The sequence below is a fragment of the Chiloscyllium punctatum genome, chromosome 45 (assembly GCF_047496795.1).
Source record: "Chiloscyllium punctatum isolate Juve2018m chromosome 45, sChiPun1.3, whole genome shotgun sequence".
Taxonomy (NCBI): domain Eukaryota; kingdom Metazoa; phylum Chordata; class Chondrichthyes; order Orectolobiformes; family Hemiscylliidae; genus Chiloscyllium; species Chiloscyllium punctatum.
Window position 1 is genome coordinate 28,049,081 of NC_092783.1, and position 16,037 is coordinate 28,065,117.

Consider the following 16,037-nt stretch of genomic DNA (forward strand, 5'->3'; position numbering starts at 1 on the left):
CCTGTACTGCGTTGTATTGTTCTATGTTCTATGTTCTATAACTATTATTCACTTGATACCAAATCAGTCTGTGTTGTGGTAACAAGACCTGAATATAACACCTAGGCCCAGTTACTCACCTGGATTGGTATGGACAGGTTTAATTGCTGCCCAACTTTCCGAATAAAAGTTTCCCTCAAGTTACGAGGCAGTCGGATTTTGGGAGGATCTATGAAAATAAAGATCAAAACATTGAAAAGTGGAAACTTACTGTCTAAATGGAGGTCAGACATTGCATTTTAACAGTGCCCTTCATGCCCATAGTGTTCAGGGATGTGTAGGTGTACTAGTCAGGAGTAAATGTAGAGTAATAGAGTAGAGGAATGGGTCTGGGAGGGATAGTCTTCAGAGGCTTGGTGTGGACTTGTTGGGCCGAAGGGCCTGTTTCCACACTTTAGGGATTCTATGATTCTATGTCACTGTTGTAGTGTCGGAAACATGGCTGCCAGTATATCCTGTAAACAATAACATCAATGATCAGATTCTCTGTTTCAATGATGCTCAGAGAGAAGGTATTAGATGGGACACTGGAGAACTGTCTTGAAATCTTTGACATTCAAGAGAGGGCATGGCCTCAGTTGAACATCTCATCCAAAAAAAGGTCGGCCCTCCAACAGCGCAGCACTCCATTTGTTCTGGACTGGAATACTGGTCTTGATTACATGTTCAATTCTTCTGAGCTATAACATGCTGAGTAGTAAACCCTGCAATAATACATCGTAAATGCCTCCTGTCAGAAATCAGATTAATATAGAATCACGTGTGTTTGAGGTTAAGTGACTGCTTAAGTTTTCCTTTGAATGGTTTTAATGCTATGGATTTGCTGCTAAATTAGAAATCTTAAAGAGTGGGAATCTGCATTCCACTTTGGTGACTCATTTCAAAAACAAGCCTTCAAACTAAAAAGAAAAGAGATTAAATCTGTCAGAATGTGCTTAAAGCCCAACAGGTTCACTGAATGCAAGATGAAACTAAACTATTGGATGGTGTTGTAGCTTATTGAATTGGAATGTCACTTATAGAATAACAAGGCCCTCAATACATGGTAGTTTCAACACGGTAATGTTCATTACTGATGACAACAGGTCCATAAGTAATAGAGAAGTTCTTTACAAATTGCCATGCAGTTCTACATTGAATACTTAAATTGTTGAGGTCCAAATGACACAGCTGATATTACATTTTCTCCCTGACTCAGGAATCTGGCAGGAATTTTTTGTACATACTAACACTTGTCACTATCAGTCTGCTGGGAATGGGGAAATGTGACACCCTCCCAGTGGCTCTGCTCAGCAATGTTTTGATCTCTAACTCAATTACTAGTTAACTCTTCACTTACCAATGGGCTGCCTGATTACCACAGGCTCTGGAAAGATGGCAGTGCCAACTGCGCCATCACCATGAACTGCTTTAACCCGAGGCTGCACCTTGTCACCTTCGGTCAGATTTTTAATCACCAATACAGTTTTTGTGGTAACATCCTTATTCACAGCAACCCAGGTGTCAGCTTAAAAAGAAAAAACAACAGATCAACTTAGAACGGTTGATAAAACAAAGAATTTGCAGATGCCGGAGATCTGAAACAAAAACAGAAGTTGCTGGCAAAACTCAGCAGGTCTGGCAGCATCTTCAAAACTGATCAAGAATCCCTGGACTCTGATTTGCTCTCAGAAACTGCCAGACCTGCTGAGTTTCTTCAGCGATTTCTGGATTTGTTATCTTAGAAGTGTCAGCCTTTGGGTCTGAAGTTCTGTTTAGGACTAATTCAGAAACCTAAGTCTCATGTCCAGGAGATGGATAGCAGATAATGTTTACACGTGGCCAGTTTTCAGTCCTAACCTACAGGCACTCGCTATTTATGCACACTCCCAAGCTACAGACAATTACTATACACACACGCAAAGTCCCAAGCACTCCCTATTTATAGTCAGTGATTGGTGCCAGTTACTTAGGAAAATTAGTAGTCACTTTGCATCTTAAATCTGTTCTGCCATTCCGTTAGACCAATACTGATTTAACTGTTTATCTGCCTCAGCTCCAGAAACTTTACAGAAATGCAGCAATATCAGATGTGAGATATTCAATCCCCAATGTCAAGAGGGCATTCGTGGGAAAAATATTCCAAATTTCTACTACTTGAAGAAAAATGTGCTTCCTCACATCACCTCACCAGACGGACGGAACAGTTACTCTCCACAACCCTCTCATGTCACCTTGAATCATTTTCAGCTGCAACAAGATCCCTGCTTGAAGCCACTCAAAGGAATGGCATTCTGGTGAATCTGCACTGTGCCCCATTCACCTCCAACATATTGTACAGTGACCAGAAGAGAATCGCATACTCTTGATGAAGCTTTGTCTGAACTTCATTTAAACTGTTCTGTAATTTCCACCTTTTGTATTCCTACACGCTTGAATTAAGTGAAAATATTCCATTAGCCTTCGACTCTAAATCATTGCACTTGTCCACTAGGTTATTGTGATTTCTGCACTGAAATCCAGACAGCTCTACTTTCTCAGTTCCTACTGTCTCACCACAGAGGCTGGCTTCTAGGGTAATCGGTAGTGACCCTGCCTCTGAGCCAGAAGCTCTGGATTTGACCCCACTCCCAAACCTAATGGCCATGGAATGGGTGCTTGCAAAGCAGCCAAACAGATTGATAGTTAGGTTGCCAATTCTTCTAATATATTCCAGGGCAGGTTATGGGAGTCTCTCTTGGTCAGCTAGAGCCTGCAGCCTCCCCATGTTAAGTGACTCTTTACACAAGTTCTCACCTTGGACTATCTGTGCTACCTTTCTCAGGCATTAAATGGAGATCTGCACAATTTTGTCCCTTTTCATCCCCATGCAACCCTCTACTCTCATTTTCACAATGAACTGTACCATCTCAGTTACTGTTATCAGCAAATATAGATTTCATTCACTCAAGTTATTTATAAATATAACAAATGATAAAACAGATCACTGGCAGATACCAGTAGTCACATCTTGCCAATTATCCCTCTCACCATCTTCTAACCAGTGCACAACCCATATGACTAGGTTACCACCTTGTACTCATTATTATGAAGTTTCTTGCAGGAATCCTAGTTGAATACCTTCTGGGCACCCATATGAATAGTATTCTTAGTCACTCCCGTCACTCCTTTTCTTATCACAATAGTTAGCTCCTTAAACAATTAAAATGGCTTCTTTCCACATGACCTACCCTTTACAATTCATACTGCTTCTCTCAGATGGATTTTGATTTGTTTATTACTCAAATGCTCTGTCCCTAACAACAGGTTCTAGTAACTTCCTGACAACATCTCACATATCCATCTGAAAATAGGAAATGAGATTGGTGATTGTCAATCTAAGGAAACACTTTCTGAATCAAGAGGGTTTTCAAAGGATGTTAATTTGCTCATTTACTTTGCTCAGTACCCTAGGTTGGAAAGCATCAGGTGCTGGAGATTTGTCTATTTTTAAATCTTAATAATTGTTCCATCACCATTATTTTAATTAAACTAATACTAGTTAAATCTTGATTTGTTTTGTTTTCATGGCATTTTATCTTCATTTATGGTGATGCGAACATCTCCCAGCAGCATCCCTAACTACCCACTCTCTGAATGTACATATACACTTCGCTTCCACAGCACATACAGACAAACCTCGATTATCCGGATTCAATTAACTGAACAAAATACTCCCTGCCTGTGTCCATCAGATAATCGAGGTTCCTCTGTATACTAAAATTGGAATGATACAGAGAACATTAGTGTGGCCCCTGCACAATGATGACTCTCAAATTCGTAAAGCGTGATATCATTACTAAGAAAAACTTAGCACTGCTACCTCACAGCGCCAGGTACCAAGGTTCAATTCCAGCCTCAGGCGACTGCCTGTATGGAGTTCGCACATTCTCCCAGTGACTGCGTGGGTTTCTTCCGGGTGCTCCAGTTTCCTCCCACAATCTAGAGATGTGCAGGTCAGGTGAATTGGCCAGGCTAAATTGCCCATAGTGTGTAGGTTGGGTACTTTAATCAGGGGAAATATAATGTAGATTCATAAGGGAGGGGAAATGGGTGGGGGTGGGGTGCACTTGAGGGTCGGTGTGGACTTGTTGGGTCAAATGGCCTGATTCTACACTGTGGGGATTCTATGATACATTGTGTCATCATTGTTATCCTCTTACCATACTTTAAGTCCCTGTACTATTCTTTATTTTCTTTATCAAGCTACAGGGTTTCTGCTGCACTTTGTTTTTCTAAAAACATACTTCAGTGTTGTCCTAATAGGTGCAGCTTCAACAACACTCAAGCAGTGAGTGGCACAGTGGCTCATGTGTTAGCTTAGCTGCCTATTTCCAAGTCATTCGGCATCCTGACTTGGAAATATATTGCTGTTCCTTCACTGTCACCACATATAAAAACACCCATTCCCTCCACGACCAACGCTTAATCCCAACAATATGCACCATCTACAGAATGCACTGCAGAAATTCACCAAGACTCTTTAGACAGCACCTTCCCAACTGGAATCTCTTCAATCTAGAAGGGCAAGGGTAGCAGATACATGGGAACATCATCACCACCATCTTCAATGGCAACCCGGGATGGGCAATAAATGCTAACCCAGCCAGCAAAGTTCATGTCCCATGAATGAATAAAAGAAAATGACATCATAAAATAATTCAAATGTTCACTATTTCTGATATTTTAGTAATATCCTTAAACATCAAACCTCTGGTGAACATTTTGCTGAATTTACAAGCCAATGCATCTTGCTCAGGATGGCTAGAACCAGCTTCCTGCCAGAAAATTCCTTTGATTCTTTTACCTTTAGCTGATGTATGTGCCCTCGCTCCATACCCCCCCCAAAAAAAAACCTAATGCATGAACCATAACTATTTATGTTGTTTTTAAAAACTGAACTGAAATGAGAGAGTTTTGAATACCGGCGTTTCAAAGAATGGTTGAATGATTTGAAAGCAAATAATCTGACTCCCGTCATAGGCATGGTGTAAACACTGTTTGAACAACTGGTCACTGAGCTGCAGGCAGCTTGGACCCCTGGAAATCGAGTGATATAGGTTTTGCTGAAACAAGAAGTTGATGGGTCTATGGACTAGTGACCAGCTATTGATGACAGAAACCTTTTGCCTGCCAACTCCTGTGTATGATTGGTTCTTAGGTAAGTGAACAGCTTGGAACTGGGAATGCATTAAAAATGTGAAAGTTATCAGTTCTTCCCCAGCTCAGGAGAGATCTCTCTGTAGTTAAAACACATTGAAAACCAGTTTAATTTTCTTGCAACAGTAGTTGTGAGCAGTGACTTTTAACTGACAACTGAGACTTTAAAATAATTGAACCAAGCACACTATGTATCACCAATTAGTGGGCGCATCTAGAGATAGTTGACCGAATCAATTTGCTGGACAGCAGAAGAGTCAATATGAGTATCTCAACCACAGAACCTGGAGACAAGGACTACTGAATCTTTCCTTCCTGCCCATAACCTGCTTAACCTTACTATTTGTTTGTCTGTCTGTGTGTAAGTGGGAGTTTATCAGGGGATCAGAGTTTTACTTGGGATTGTTATTGCTAATAGTGTATAACTGTTTATCCAGAACTGTTCTTCAGGAATTCCTGAAGAAGGGCTCATGCCCAAAATGTCGATTCTCCTGCTCCTTGGATGCTGCCTGACCTGTTGCGCTTTTCCAGCAACACATTTTCAACTGTTTGTCTATAGCCAGAGTCAAGGTACTTTTACAAACAGTGATTCTTATTCAGTAAAGAAACCTGTTGTGTGTTTTTTTGATGACTCTTATGAATAGCAGGCCTTAGTTTCCAGTACATTGTTTTAGTGTTACACTTCACTGGGACAAACTGCAAACTAAACTCACTTAAGTTTAAACTCACTAAATGACTTTTACTTCAGAGCAACCAGATGAGTTCCTTAATCTCCATTTTCAGCAATTGTCTCTGGTACACCCCAAATAACCTTTAAAATTTTCTGTCTCTTGTGGATTTCTGTCACTAGGAATCAGCATAATTGTTTGCTTTATTTTTCTAAGCACATTAAACTTCAAGCCACCCCCATCCTTCAGTGCAAGAGTTGTAAAACTTCATTACAAATACATACAGTCAAACACACCTCTAGAGTCTCTGGCACCAGCATTCAAACATTACTCTTTCAAAAGTCTCCCCTTTTAAATACGCAAAGTATAAATTAAACTTTTGTTTTTTTAATTGGGTGGCATGGTGGCTCAGTGGTTAGCACTGCTACCTCACAGCACCAGGGACCTGGGTTTGATTCCAGCCTCAGGTACGTGAAGTTTGTATGTTCTCCCTGTGTCTGCGTCAGGAGCTCCTCCCACAGTTCAAAGATGTTCAGATTAGGTGGAGTGGCCATGCTAAATTGCCCATAGTGTTCAGGGGTATGTAGATGAGGTGCATTAGCCAGGGGAAATGTGAAGGAATGGATCTGGATGGGTTACTTTTTGGAGGGTCAGTGTGGACTTGATGGGCCAAATGGCCTGGTTCCACATCGTAGGGATTCTAAATGTAACGTATTGATTTTGTCAATAGGACAAAAGTAGAGTTTGCATCCTTTAATAGTATTGATGGTCTCATTTTACTTTCAAAAAATTAATCGTTCCCCATCCCTTCAAAACAAACCTTACCTTGATTTAATGATCCATTTTCTTCCACTGAATCCAAATATAGATTTTAGTCATCTGGTGGTTACTATCAACAGATGCTACTGACTGTTAGATTACTAACTAATTCAAGCTGATTACTCATCAGCAAGTCTAAAATGGCCTGGTCTCACTGTTTTGGATTAGGAAACTCTTGAATGCAGACATTTGCTGCCTTTGGAATTCATGTCTGTCCGTTTCCCCCCAGTCAATGTGAAAATTAAACTCTCCGATTACAGCCGCATAAATCTTTGCAGTAAGCTTCTTTGAGCTCCATGTTTAAGCATCCAGCTACATCATCACTGTCATCAGGAGATCTGGATATAACTTCCATTCCATTACAATGTATCAATAATACCCAAAGGGTTTTACTGCCTGCTCCTTACTACAATCCCATTTCATCGTGTCCTTTTCAATGTCCCTTTCCTTCCTTTTTGCCTCTACCCATATATTTATCTCCCAATCGTGACCATCTTATAGCCAAGTCTCAGTGATGGTCACAGTGTCACACACGGAGCTGAATTTTACACCTCATTCAGTTGATTTATTCCACTTGCTACACAATATATAAATTCTTCATGATCCCACTCTGTCTGTTGTCACAATACTGGTTTTCTCTGTCATTGTATATACAATTGCACATTGGAGACAGATAGTCACAACATATAGATAAACAGAAACCCTTACACAGTACATAAAGTATTCATCTGAATCAACATCAGTTTACATAAACAAAAACATCTCATATTCACACTTTGATCACTGGAAGAACAAGTTCACACCTTGGGTGAATGTAACCAATTGAGTGCATTGACTGAAGGTGGCTGGGATAATTTCAATTTGCAGTCAATTTTCTTGTTTCTAGTTAATGATGTACTTGTTTGATTTGAATGTTTAACCTTTATTTGGATTGAGGTCCAGACTCAAATGTGAGATGACTCAGGCGAGGATTCAGATCAAACACTTTGGGATCTCTGTGCACCATAATCACCATCTAAAAGTAGCGAGTTGTAGACGTCACTCATTAACGGCACTGGATTCCACTTCAAGCAAAGACATTGTCAGCAGTTTATGGATATAGATCTCTCTGTGATGGGCTTAGCACAATCACAAGGCTGTATTGGATTGTGCAGATTTGCAATTCTAACCAGAGCTCCCAACCACCACTACAGGTTCCTCCTTAATCTGCCCTCCTTTGCCCAGGCTAAATCCCTATCACCTTCCTTCACCCAGGCTAAGCTGCAGCTTGTAATGTTGGTGAACCTGTCCATTAGCCAAGGTGCTGAACAGGCACTATCAAGGTCAGTCAGTGTGAAGAGGATAAGTGTGTGACTCACTGCTTTCCTTGCGATATTCCACAAGGTATCCTGCCAGCCCAGTATGGCCAATGTACTTGGGTGGGTTCCAGGACAGAGTCAGCGAGGTGCCAGTTACATCGTCAACAGCCAAGTCCACAGGCTGCCCTTCAGGTACTAGAAGAGAGGACAGCACAGTTAGGGATTACAACAGCAGGAAATAGCTCAGTGTTGGGGAGACACAGTTTTCCAGACTGTCAACTCAAACTATATAAACAAACAGTAACAGAGAAATTATTTGATTTGATAGCAACAGGTCAATAGACAGGTTGAAGTACAGAGCAGGGGAGAACATGAAAGAGAAATGTATGAGTAAACAGATTGAGTTAGGGTTCCAGATAAATACTTATAAGAGTGAGAAACAACTGCACAGAGATACAGAGTAAGCTTTCCATTGTGATATGGACTCCGTGTTGACTAACTCCCACCCACTCCCCCCTCCCCCCACCATTCAGCCCCACTCACTCACTGTTCCACTCACTCACCCACGGTCCCACCCACTGTCCCTCTCACTCACTCACCCACTGTCCCACTCACTCACTCACCCACCCACTGTCCCACTCACTCACTCACCCACCCACTGTCCCACTCACTGTCCCTCCCACTCACTCACACTGTCTCACTCACTGTCCCTCCCACTCACTCACACTGTCCCACTCACTCACCCACCCACTGTCCCACTCACTGTCCCTCCCACTCACTCACACTGTCTCACTCACTGTCCCTCCCACTCACTCACACTGTCCCACTCACTCACCCACCCACTGTCTCACTCACTGTCCCTCCCACTCACTCACCCACCCACTGTCTCACTCACACTGTCCCACTCACTCACCCACCCACTGTCTCACTCACTGTCCCTCCCACTCACTCACACTGTCTCACTCACTGTCCCTCCCACTCACTCACACGGTCTCACTCACTGTCCCTCCCACTCACTCACACTGTCTCACTCACTGTCCCTCCCACTCACTCACACTGTCTCACTCACTGTCCCTCCCACTCACTCACCCACCCACTGTCTCACTCACTGTCCCTCCCACTCACTCACCCACCCACTGTCTCACTCACTGTCCCTCCCACTCACTCACCCACCCACTGTCTCACTCACTGTCCCTCCCACTCACTCACCCACTGTCTCACTCACTGTCTCACTTACTCACTCACTCACCCACCCACTGTCCCACTGTCTCACTCACTCACCCACTGTCCCACTCACTCACCCACCCACTGTCTCACTCACTCACTCACTCACCCACCCACTGTCTCACTCACTGTCCCTCCCACTCACTCACTCACTCACACTGTCCCACTCATTCTCACTCAAACCCCCCAAACTCACCCTCGCCCTCCGCGGGAGACATAACTTCACAATCCCTGGGAGTAAGAATGTCACAGACCGCGGAGAAGACGCTGCACAGACGGGTATGTGGAGGCAGTGTCCGCTCGGCTCTTTATGTGAAGCTGCAGATCGCGGACCCGCCTCTGGGACTGAGCCGGGAGCCACTGGGAGCCGCCCGCCCTCCCTCCTTGTTGGGGGGGGGGGGAGGGGCGGCGACACAGCTCCACACCCCCAGCCAGAAACCCACAATCAACCAAAAACCCACCCTCCAGCCAGAAACCCATCCCCCAGCCAGAACCCACAACCCCAGCCACAAACATACACCCCAGATAGAAACTCACAACCAGACAGAAACCCATAACCAGCCAGAAACCCACACCCAGCCAGAAACCCATAACCAGCCAGAAACCCACCCCCAGCCTGAAACCCATAACCAGCCAGAAACCCACCCCCAGCCTGAAACCCATAACCAGCCAGAAACCCACACCCAGCCAGAAACCCATAACCAGCCAGAAACCCACCCCCAGCCTGAAACCCATAACCAGCCAGAAACCCACCCCCAGCCTGAAACCCATAACCAGCCAGAAACCCACACCCAGCCAGAAACCCATAACCAGCCAGAAACCCACACCCAGCCAGAAACCCATAACCAGCCAGAAACCCACCCCCAGCCTGAAACCCATAACCAGCCAGAAACCCACACCCAGCTAGAAACCCATAACCAGCCAGAAACCCACACCCAGCCTGAAACCCATAACCAGCCAGAAACCCACACCCAGCCAGAAACCCACACCCAGCCAGAAACCCAACCCAAGCCAGAAACCCACAACCAGGCAGAAACCCACTCCCCAGCCAGAACGCCATAGCCCCCCAGCCAGGAACCCAACCCGCAGCCAGAAACCCATAACCAGCCAGAAACACACATCCCCCAGCCAGGCATCCACACCCCCCCCCAGCCAGAAACCCACCCCCCCCGCCAGAAACCCACAACCAGCCAAAAACCCACACCCCATGGCAGAAACCCACATCCCCCAGCCAGAAACCAACAACCAACCAGAAACCCACCCACCACCCAAAAACCCACACCCCAAGACAGAAACACAAAACCAGCCAAAAACCCACAACCAGCCAAAAACCCACCCCCCCAGCCATAAAACCACATCCCCCAGCCAGAAACCCACATCCCTAGCCAGGAACCAAACAACCAGCCACAAAACCACACCCCAGCCAGAAGCCCAAATCCCCAGCCAGAAACCCACACCCCCCAGCCAGAGACCCACAACCAGCCAGAAACACACAAATCCCAGCCAGAACCAACACCCCCCAGCCAGAAACCCACCCCACAGCCAGAACCCACACACCCCACCCAGAAACCCATAACCAGCCAGAAACTCACACACCCCCAGCCAGAAACCCACAAACAGCCAGAAACCCACCCCCCCCAGGCAGATACCCATATCCCCCCAGCCAGAACCCCACAACCAGCCATAATCCCACATCCCCCAGCCAGAAACCCACAATCAACCAAAAACCCACCCTCCAGCCAGAAACCCATCCCCCAGCAAGAACCCACAACCCCAGCCACAAACATACACCCCAGATAGAAACCCACAACCAGACAGAAACCCACCCCCAGCCTGAAACCCATAACCAGCCAGAAACCCACACCCAGCCTGAAACCCACACCCAGCCAGAAACCCATAACCAGCCAGAAACCCACACCCAGCCTGAAACCCATAACCAGCCAGAAACCCACACCCAGCCAGAAACCCAACCCAAGCCAGAAACCCACAACCAGGCAGAAACCCACTCCCCAGCCAGAACGCCATAGCCCCCCAGCCAGGAACCCAACCCGCAGCCAGAAATCCATAACCAGCCAGAAACACACATCCCCCAGCCAGGCATCCACACGCCCCCCCAGCCAGAAACCCACCCCCCCCGCCAGAAACCCACAACCAGCCAAAAACCCACACCCCATGGCAGAAACCCACATCCCCCAGCCAGAAACCAACAACCAACCAGAAACCCACCCACCAGCCAAAAACCCACACCCCAAGACAGAAACACAAAACCAGCCAAAAACCCACAACCAGCCAAAAACCCACCCCCCAGCCATAAAACCACATCCCCCAGCCAGAAACCCACATCCCTAGCCAGGAACCAAACAACCAGCCACAAAACCACACCCCAGCCAGAAGCCCAAATCCCCAGCCAGAAACCCACACCCCCCAGCCAGAGACCCACAACCAGCCAGAAACACACAAATCCCAGCCAGAACCAACACCCCCCAGCCAGAAACCCACCCCACAGCCAGAACCCACACACCCCACCCAGAAACCCATAACCAGCCAGAAACTCACACACCCCCAGCCAGAAACCCACAAACAGCCAGAAACCCACCCCCCCCAGGCAGATACCCATATCCCCCCAGGCAGAACCCCACAACCAGCCATAATCCCACATCCCCCAGCCAGAAACACACACCTCAGCCAGAAACCAAACAACCAGCCACAAAACCACACCCCAGCCAGAAGCCCACAACCAGCCAGAAACCCACCCACCATCCAGAAACCACACGACCCAGCCAGAAACCCACAGCCCCTGCCAGAAACCCACAACCAGCCAGAAACCCACACCCCCCTGCCAGAAACCCACAACCAGACAGAAACCCACACCCCCCTGCCAGAAACCCACAACCAGCCAGAAACCCACATCCCAGCCAGAAACCCACCCCTAGCCAGAAACCCACTCCCAGCCAGAAATCCACAACCAGCCAGAAACCCACAACATGCCAGAAACCCACGACCAGCCAAAACCCACACCCCAACCAGAACCCACACCCCCCAGCAAGAAACCCAAAACCCCAGCCAGAAATTCACCCCCCAGCCAGAAGCCCACCCCCCAGCCAGAAACCCACACCACCAGCCATAAACCCACAACCCCAGCCAGAAACCCACAACCAGCCAGAAACCCACAACCAGCCAGAAACCCACACCGCCAGCCAGAAACCCACATCCCCCAGCCGGAAACCCACTCCCCAGCCAGAATCCCACATCCCCCAGCCGGAAACCCACTCCCCAGCCAGAATCCCACCCCCCGGCCAGAACCCCACAAGCAGCCAGACACCCACACCCCAGCTAGAAACCCTCAACCAGCCAGAAACCCACAACCAGCCAGAAACCCACACCCCTAGCCAGAAACCCACATCCCCCAGCCGGAAACCCACTCCCCAGCCAGAATCCCACATCCCCCAGCTGGAAACCCACTCCCCAGCCAGAATCCCACCCCCCTGCCAGAACCCCACAAGCAGCCAGAAACCCACACCCCAGCTAGAAACCCACAACCAGCCAGAAACCCACAACCAGCCAGAAACACACTCCACGAGACAGAAACACACACATCCCCCAGCCAGAAACCCACCCACAGCCAGAAATCCACCCACAGCCAGAAATCCACAACTAGCCAGAAACTCACACCCCCAGCCAGAAACCCACACCCCCAACCAGAAATTCGTCCCCCAGCCAGAAACCCACAAACAGCCAGAAACCCACACCCCCCCTGCCAGAAACCCACACCTCAGCCAGAAACCCACACCCCCAGCCAGAAACCCACCCCCAGCCAGAAACCCACAACCTGCCAGAAACCCAAAATCAGCCAGAAACCCACACCGCCTGTCAGAAACCCAGAATCAGCCAAAACCCACACCTCCAACCAGAACCCACACCCCTCAGCCAGAAACCCACACCACCAGCCAGAAATTCGCCCCCAGCCAGAAACCCACACCCCATGCCAGAGATACACAACCAGCCAGAAACCCACACCCCCAGCCAGAAACCCACCCCCAGCCGGTAACCCACATCCCCCAGCCGGAAACCCACACCCCAGCCAGAAACCCACCCCCAGCCGGAAACCCACATCCGCCAGCCAGAAACCCACTCCCCAGCCAGAAGCCCAAGTCCACCAGCCAGAAACCCAATACCCCATCCAGACACCCACACACCCCAGCCAGAATCCCACATCCCCAGCCAGAAACCCATAACCATCCAGAAACCCACAAGCCCAGCCAGAAACCTACCCCCAGCCAGAAACCCACATCCCCAGCCAGAAACCCACCCCCAGCCAGAAACCCACATCCCCAGCCAGAAACCCACCCCCAGCCAGAAACCTACATCCCCAGCCAGAAATTCACCCCAGCCAGAAATTCACCCCAGCCAGAAACCCACACCCCTAGCCAGAAACCCACACCACCAGCCAGAAACCCACTCCCCAGCCAGAACCCATAACCCCCAGCCAGAAACCTACATCCACCAGCCAGAAGCCCAAATCCCCCAGCGAGAAACCCATAACCAGCCAGAAACCCACACCCCCAGCCAGAAACCCACATCCCCAGCCAGAAACCCACCCCCAGCCAGAAACCCACCCTCAGCCAGAAGCCCACAACCAGCCAGAAACCAACACCCCCAACCAGAACCCACACACCCCAGCCAGAAACCCACATCCCCAGCCAGAAATTCGCCCCCAGCCAGAAACCCACCCCCAGCCAGAACACATAACCCCCAGTCAGAAACCTACATCCACCAGCCAGAAGCCCAAATGCCCCAGCCAGACACCCTTAACCCTCCAGAAACCCACAAGCCCAGCCAGAAACCCACCCCCCTGCCAGAAACCCACAACCAGCTAAAAACCCACAACCAGCCAAAACCAACACCCCCAACCAGAACCCACACACCCCAGCCAGAAACCCACATCCCCAGCCAGAAATTCGCCCCCAGCCAGAAATTCGCCCCCAGCCAGAAACCCACCCCCAGCCAGAACCCATAACCCCCAGCCAGAAACCTACATCCACCAGCCAGAAGCCCAAATCCCCCAGCCAGACACCCAAACCCTCCAGCCAGAATCCCACCCCCCTGCCAGAAACCCACAACCAGCCAGAATCCCACCCCCAGCCAGAAACCCACCCCCAGCCGGTAACCCACATCCCCCAGCCGGAAACCCACACCCCAGCCAGAAACCTACCCCCAGCCAGAAACCCACATCCCCAGCCAGAAACCCAGATCCCCAGCCAGAAACCCACCCCCAGCCAGAAACCCACATCCCCAGCCAGAAACCCACCCCCAGCCAGAAACCTACATCCCCAGCCAGAAATTCACCCCAGCCAGAAACCCACCCCAGCCAGAAACCCACACCCCTAGCCAGAAACCCACACCACCAGCCAGAAACCCACCCCCCTGCCAGAAACCCACAACCAGCTAAAAACCCACAACCAGCCAAAACCAACACCCCCAACCAGAACCCACACACCCCAGCCAGAAACCCACATCCCCAGCCAGAAATTCGCCCCCAGCCAGAAATTCGCCCCCAGCCAGAAACCCACCCCCAGCCAGAACCCACATCCCCCAGCCAGAAACCACATCCCCAGTCAGAAACCCACACCCCTCTGCCAGAAACCCACACCCCAGCCAGAAACCCCCACCCCTCTGCCAGAAACCCACAACCAGCCAGAATCCCACCCCCCTGCCAGAAACCCACAACCAGCCAGAAACCCACAACCAGTCAGAATCCCACATCCCCCAGCCAGAAACCACATCCCCAGTCAGAAACCCACACCCCTCTGCCAGAAACCCACACCCCAGCCAGAAACCCCCACCCCTCTGCCAGAAACCCACACCCCTCTGCCAGAAACCCACACCCAGGCAGAAACCCACACCCCTCTGCCAGAAACCCACACCCCAGCCAGAAACCCATACCCCTCGGCCAGAAACCCACACCCCAGCCAGAAACCCACACCCCCAGCCAGAAACCCACACCCCAGCTAGAAACCCACAACTAGCCAGGAACCCATACCCCCAGCCAGAAACCCACACCCCAGCTAGAAACCCACCCCCAGCCAGAAACCCACACCCCAGCCAGAAACCTAAAACCAGCCAGAAACCCACACCGCCAGTCAGAAACCCACAATCAGCCAAAACCCACACCTCCAACCAGAACCCACACCACCAGCAAGAAATTCGCCCCCAGCCAGAAACCCATCCCACAGCCAGAAACCCACATCCCCCAGCCAGAAACCCACATCCACCAGCCAGAAGCCCACATCCACAAGCCAGAAACCCATACCCAGCCAGACACCCACACCCCCCAGCCATAATACATCCCCCTGCCAGAAACCCACAACCATCCAGATACCCACACCCCAGCTAGAAACCCACAACCAGCAAGAAACCCACAACCAGCCAGAAACACACACCCCCAGCCAGAAATTCACCCCCAGCCAGAAACCCACACCGCCAACCAGAAATTCGCCCCCAGCCAGAAACCCAACCCCCAGCCAGAAAACTACACCCCAGCCAGAAATCCACCCCCAGCCAGAAACCCACATCCCCCAGCCAGAAACCCACATCCACCAGCCAGAAGCCCACGTTCCCCCAGCCAGAAACCCATAACCAGCCAGAAACCCGCATTCCCCAGCCAGATTCCCACCCCCCTGCCAGAAACCCACAACCAGCCAGAAACCCACACCCCAGCCAGAACCCCACAACCAGCCAGAAACCCACATCCCCCAGCCAGAAACCCACATCCACCAGCCAGAAGCCCACATCCCCAAGCCAGAAACCCATA

At 49.4% G+C, this 16,037-nt stretch overlaps 1 protein-coding gene and 1 pseudogene across 3 annotated transcripts in view; one reads left to right on the top strand and one right to left on the bottom strand.

Moving 5' to 3' along the window:
• The window catches only part of LOC140467253 (myosin-binding protein H-like), a 48,503-nt gene extending 38,926 nt beyond the window's left edge, over positions 1–9,577 (bottom strand). For all 3 annotated transcript variants that reach the window (XM_072563497.1, XM_072563499.1, XM_072563498.1), the window contains exons 1-4: positions 9,423–9,577; positions 8,063–8,197; positions 1,379–1,546; positions 120–208 (exon numbers count right to left, since the gene is read on the bottom strand). In XM_072563497.1, coding sequence (XP_072419598.1) covers positions 120–208; positions 1,379–1,546; positions 8,063–8,197; positions 9,423–9,444 — 414 coding nt within the window. In that variant the 5' untranslated portion in view covers positions 9,445–9,577. The remainder of the gene's footprint in view (positions 1–119; positions 209–1,378; positions 1,547–8,062; positions 8,198–9,422) is intronic.
• LOC140467530 (U6 spliceosomal RNA) lies at positions 3,758–3,857 on the top strand (annotated as a pseudogene).
• Positions 9,578–16,037: the final 6,460 nt, after the last annotated feature.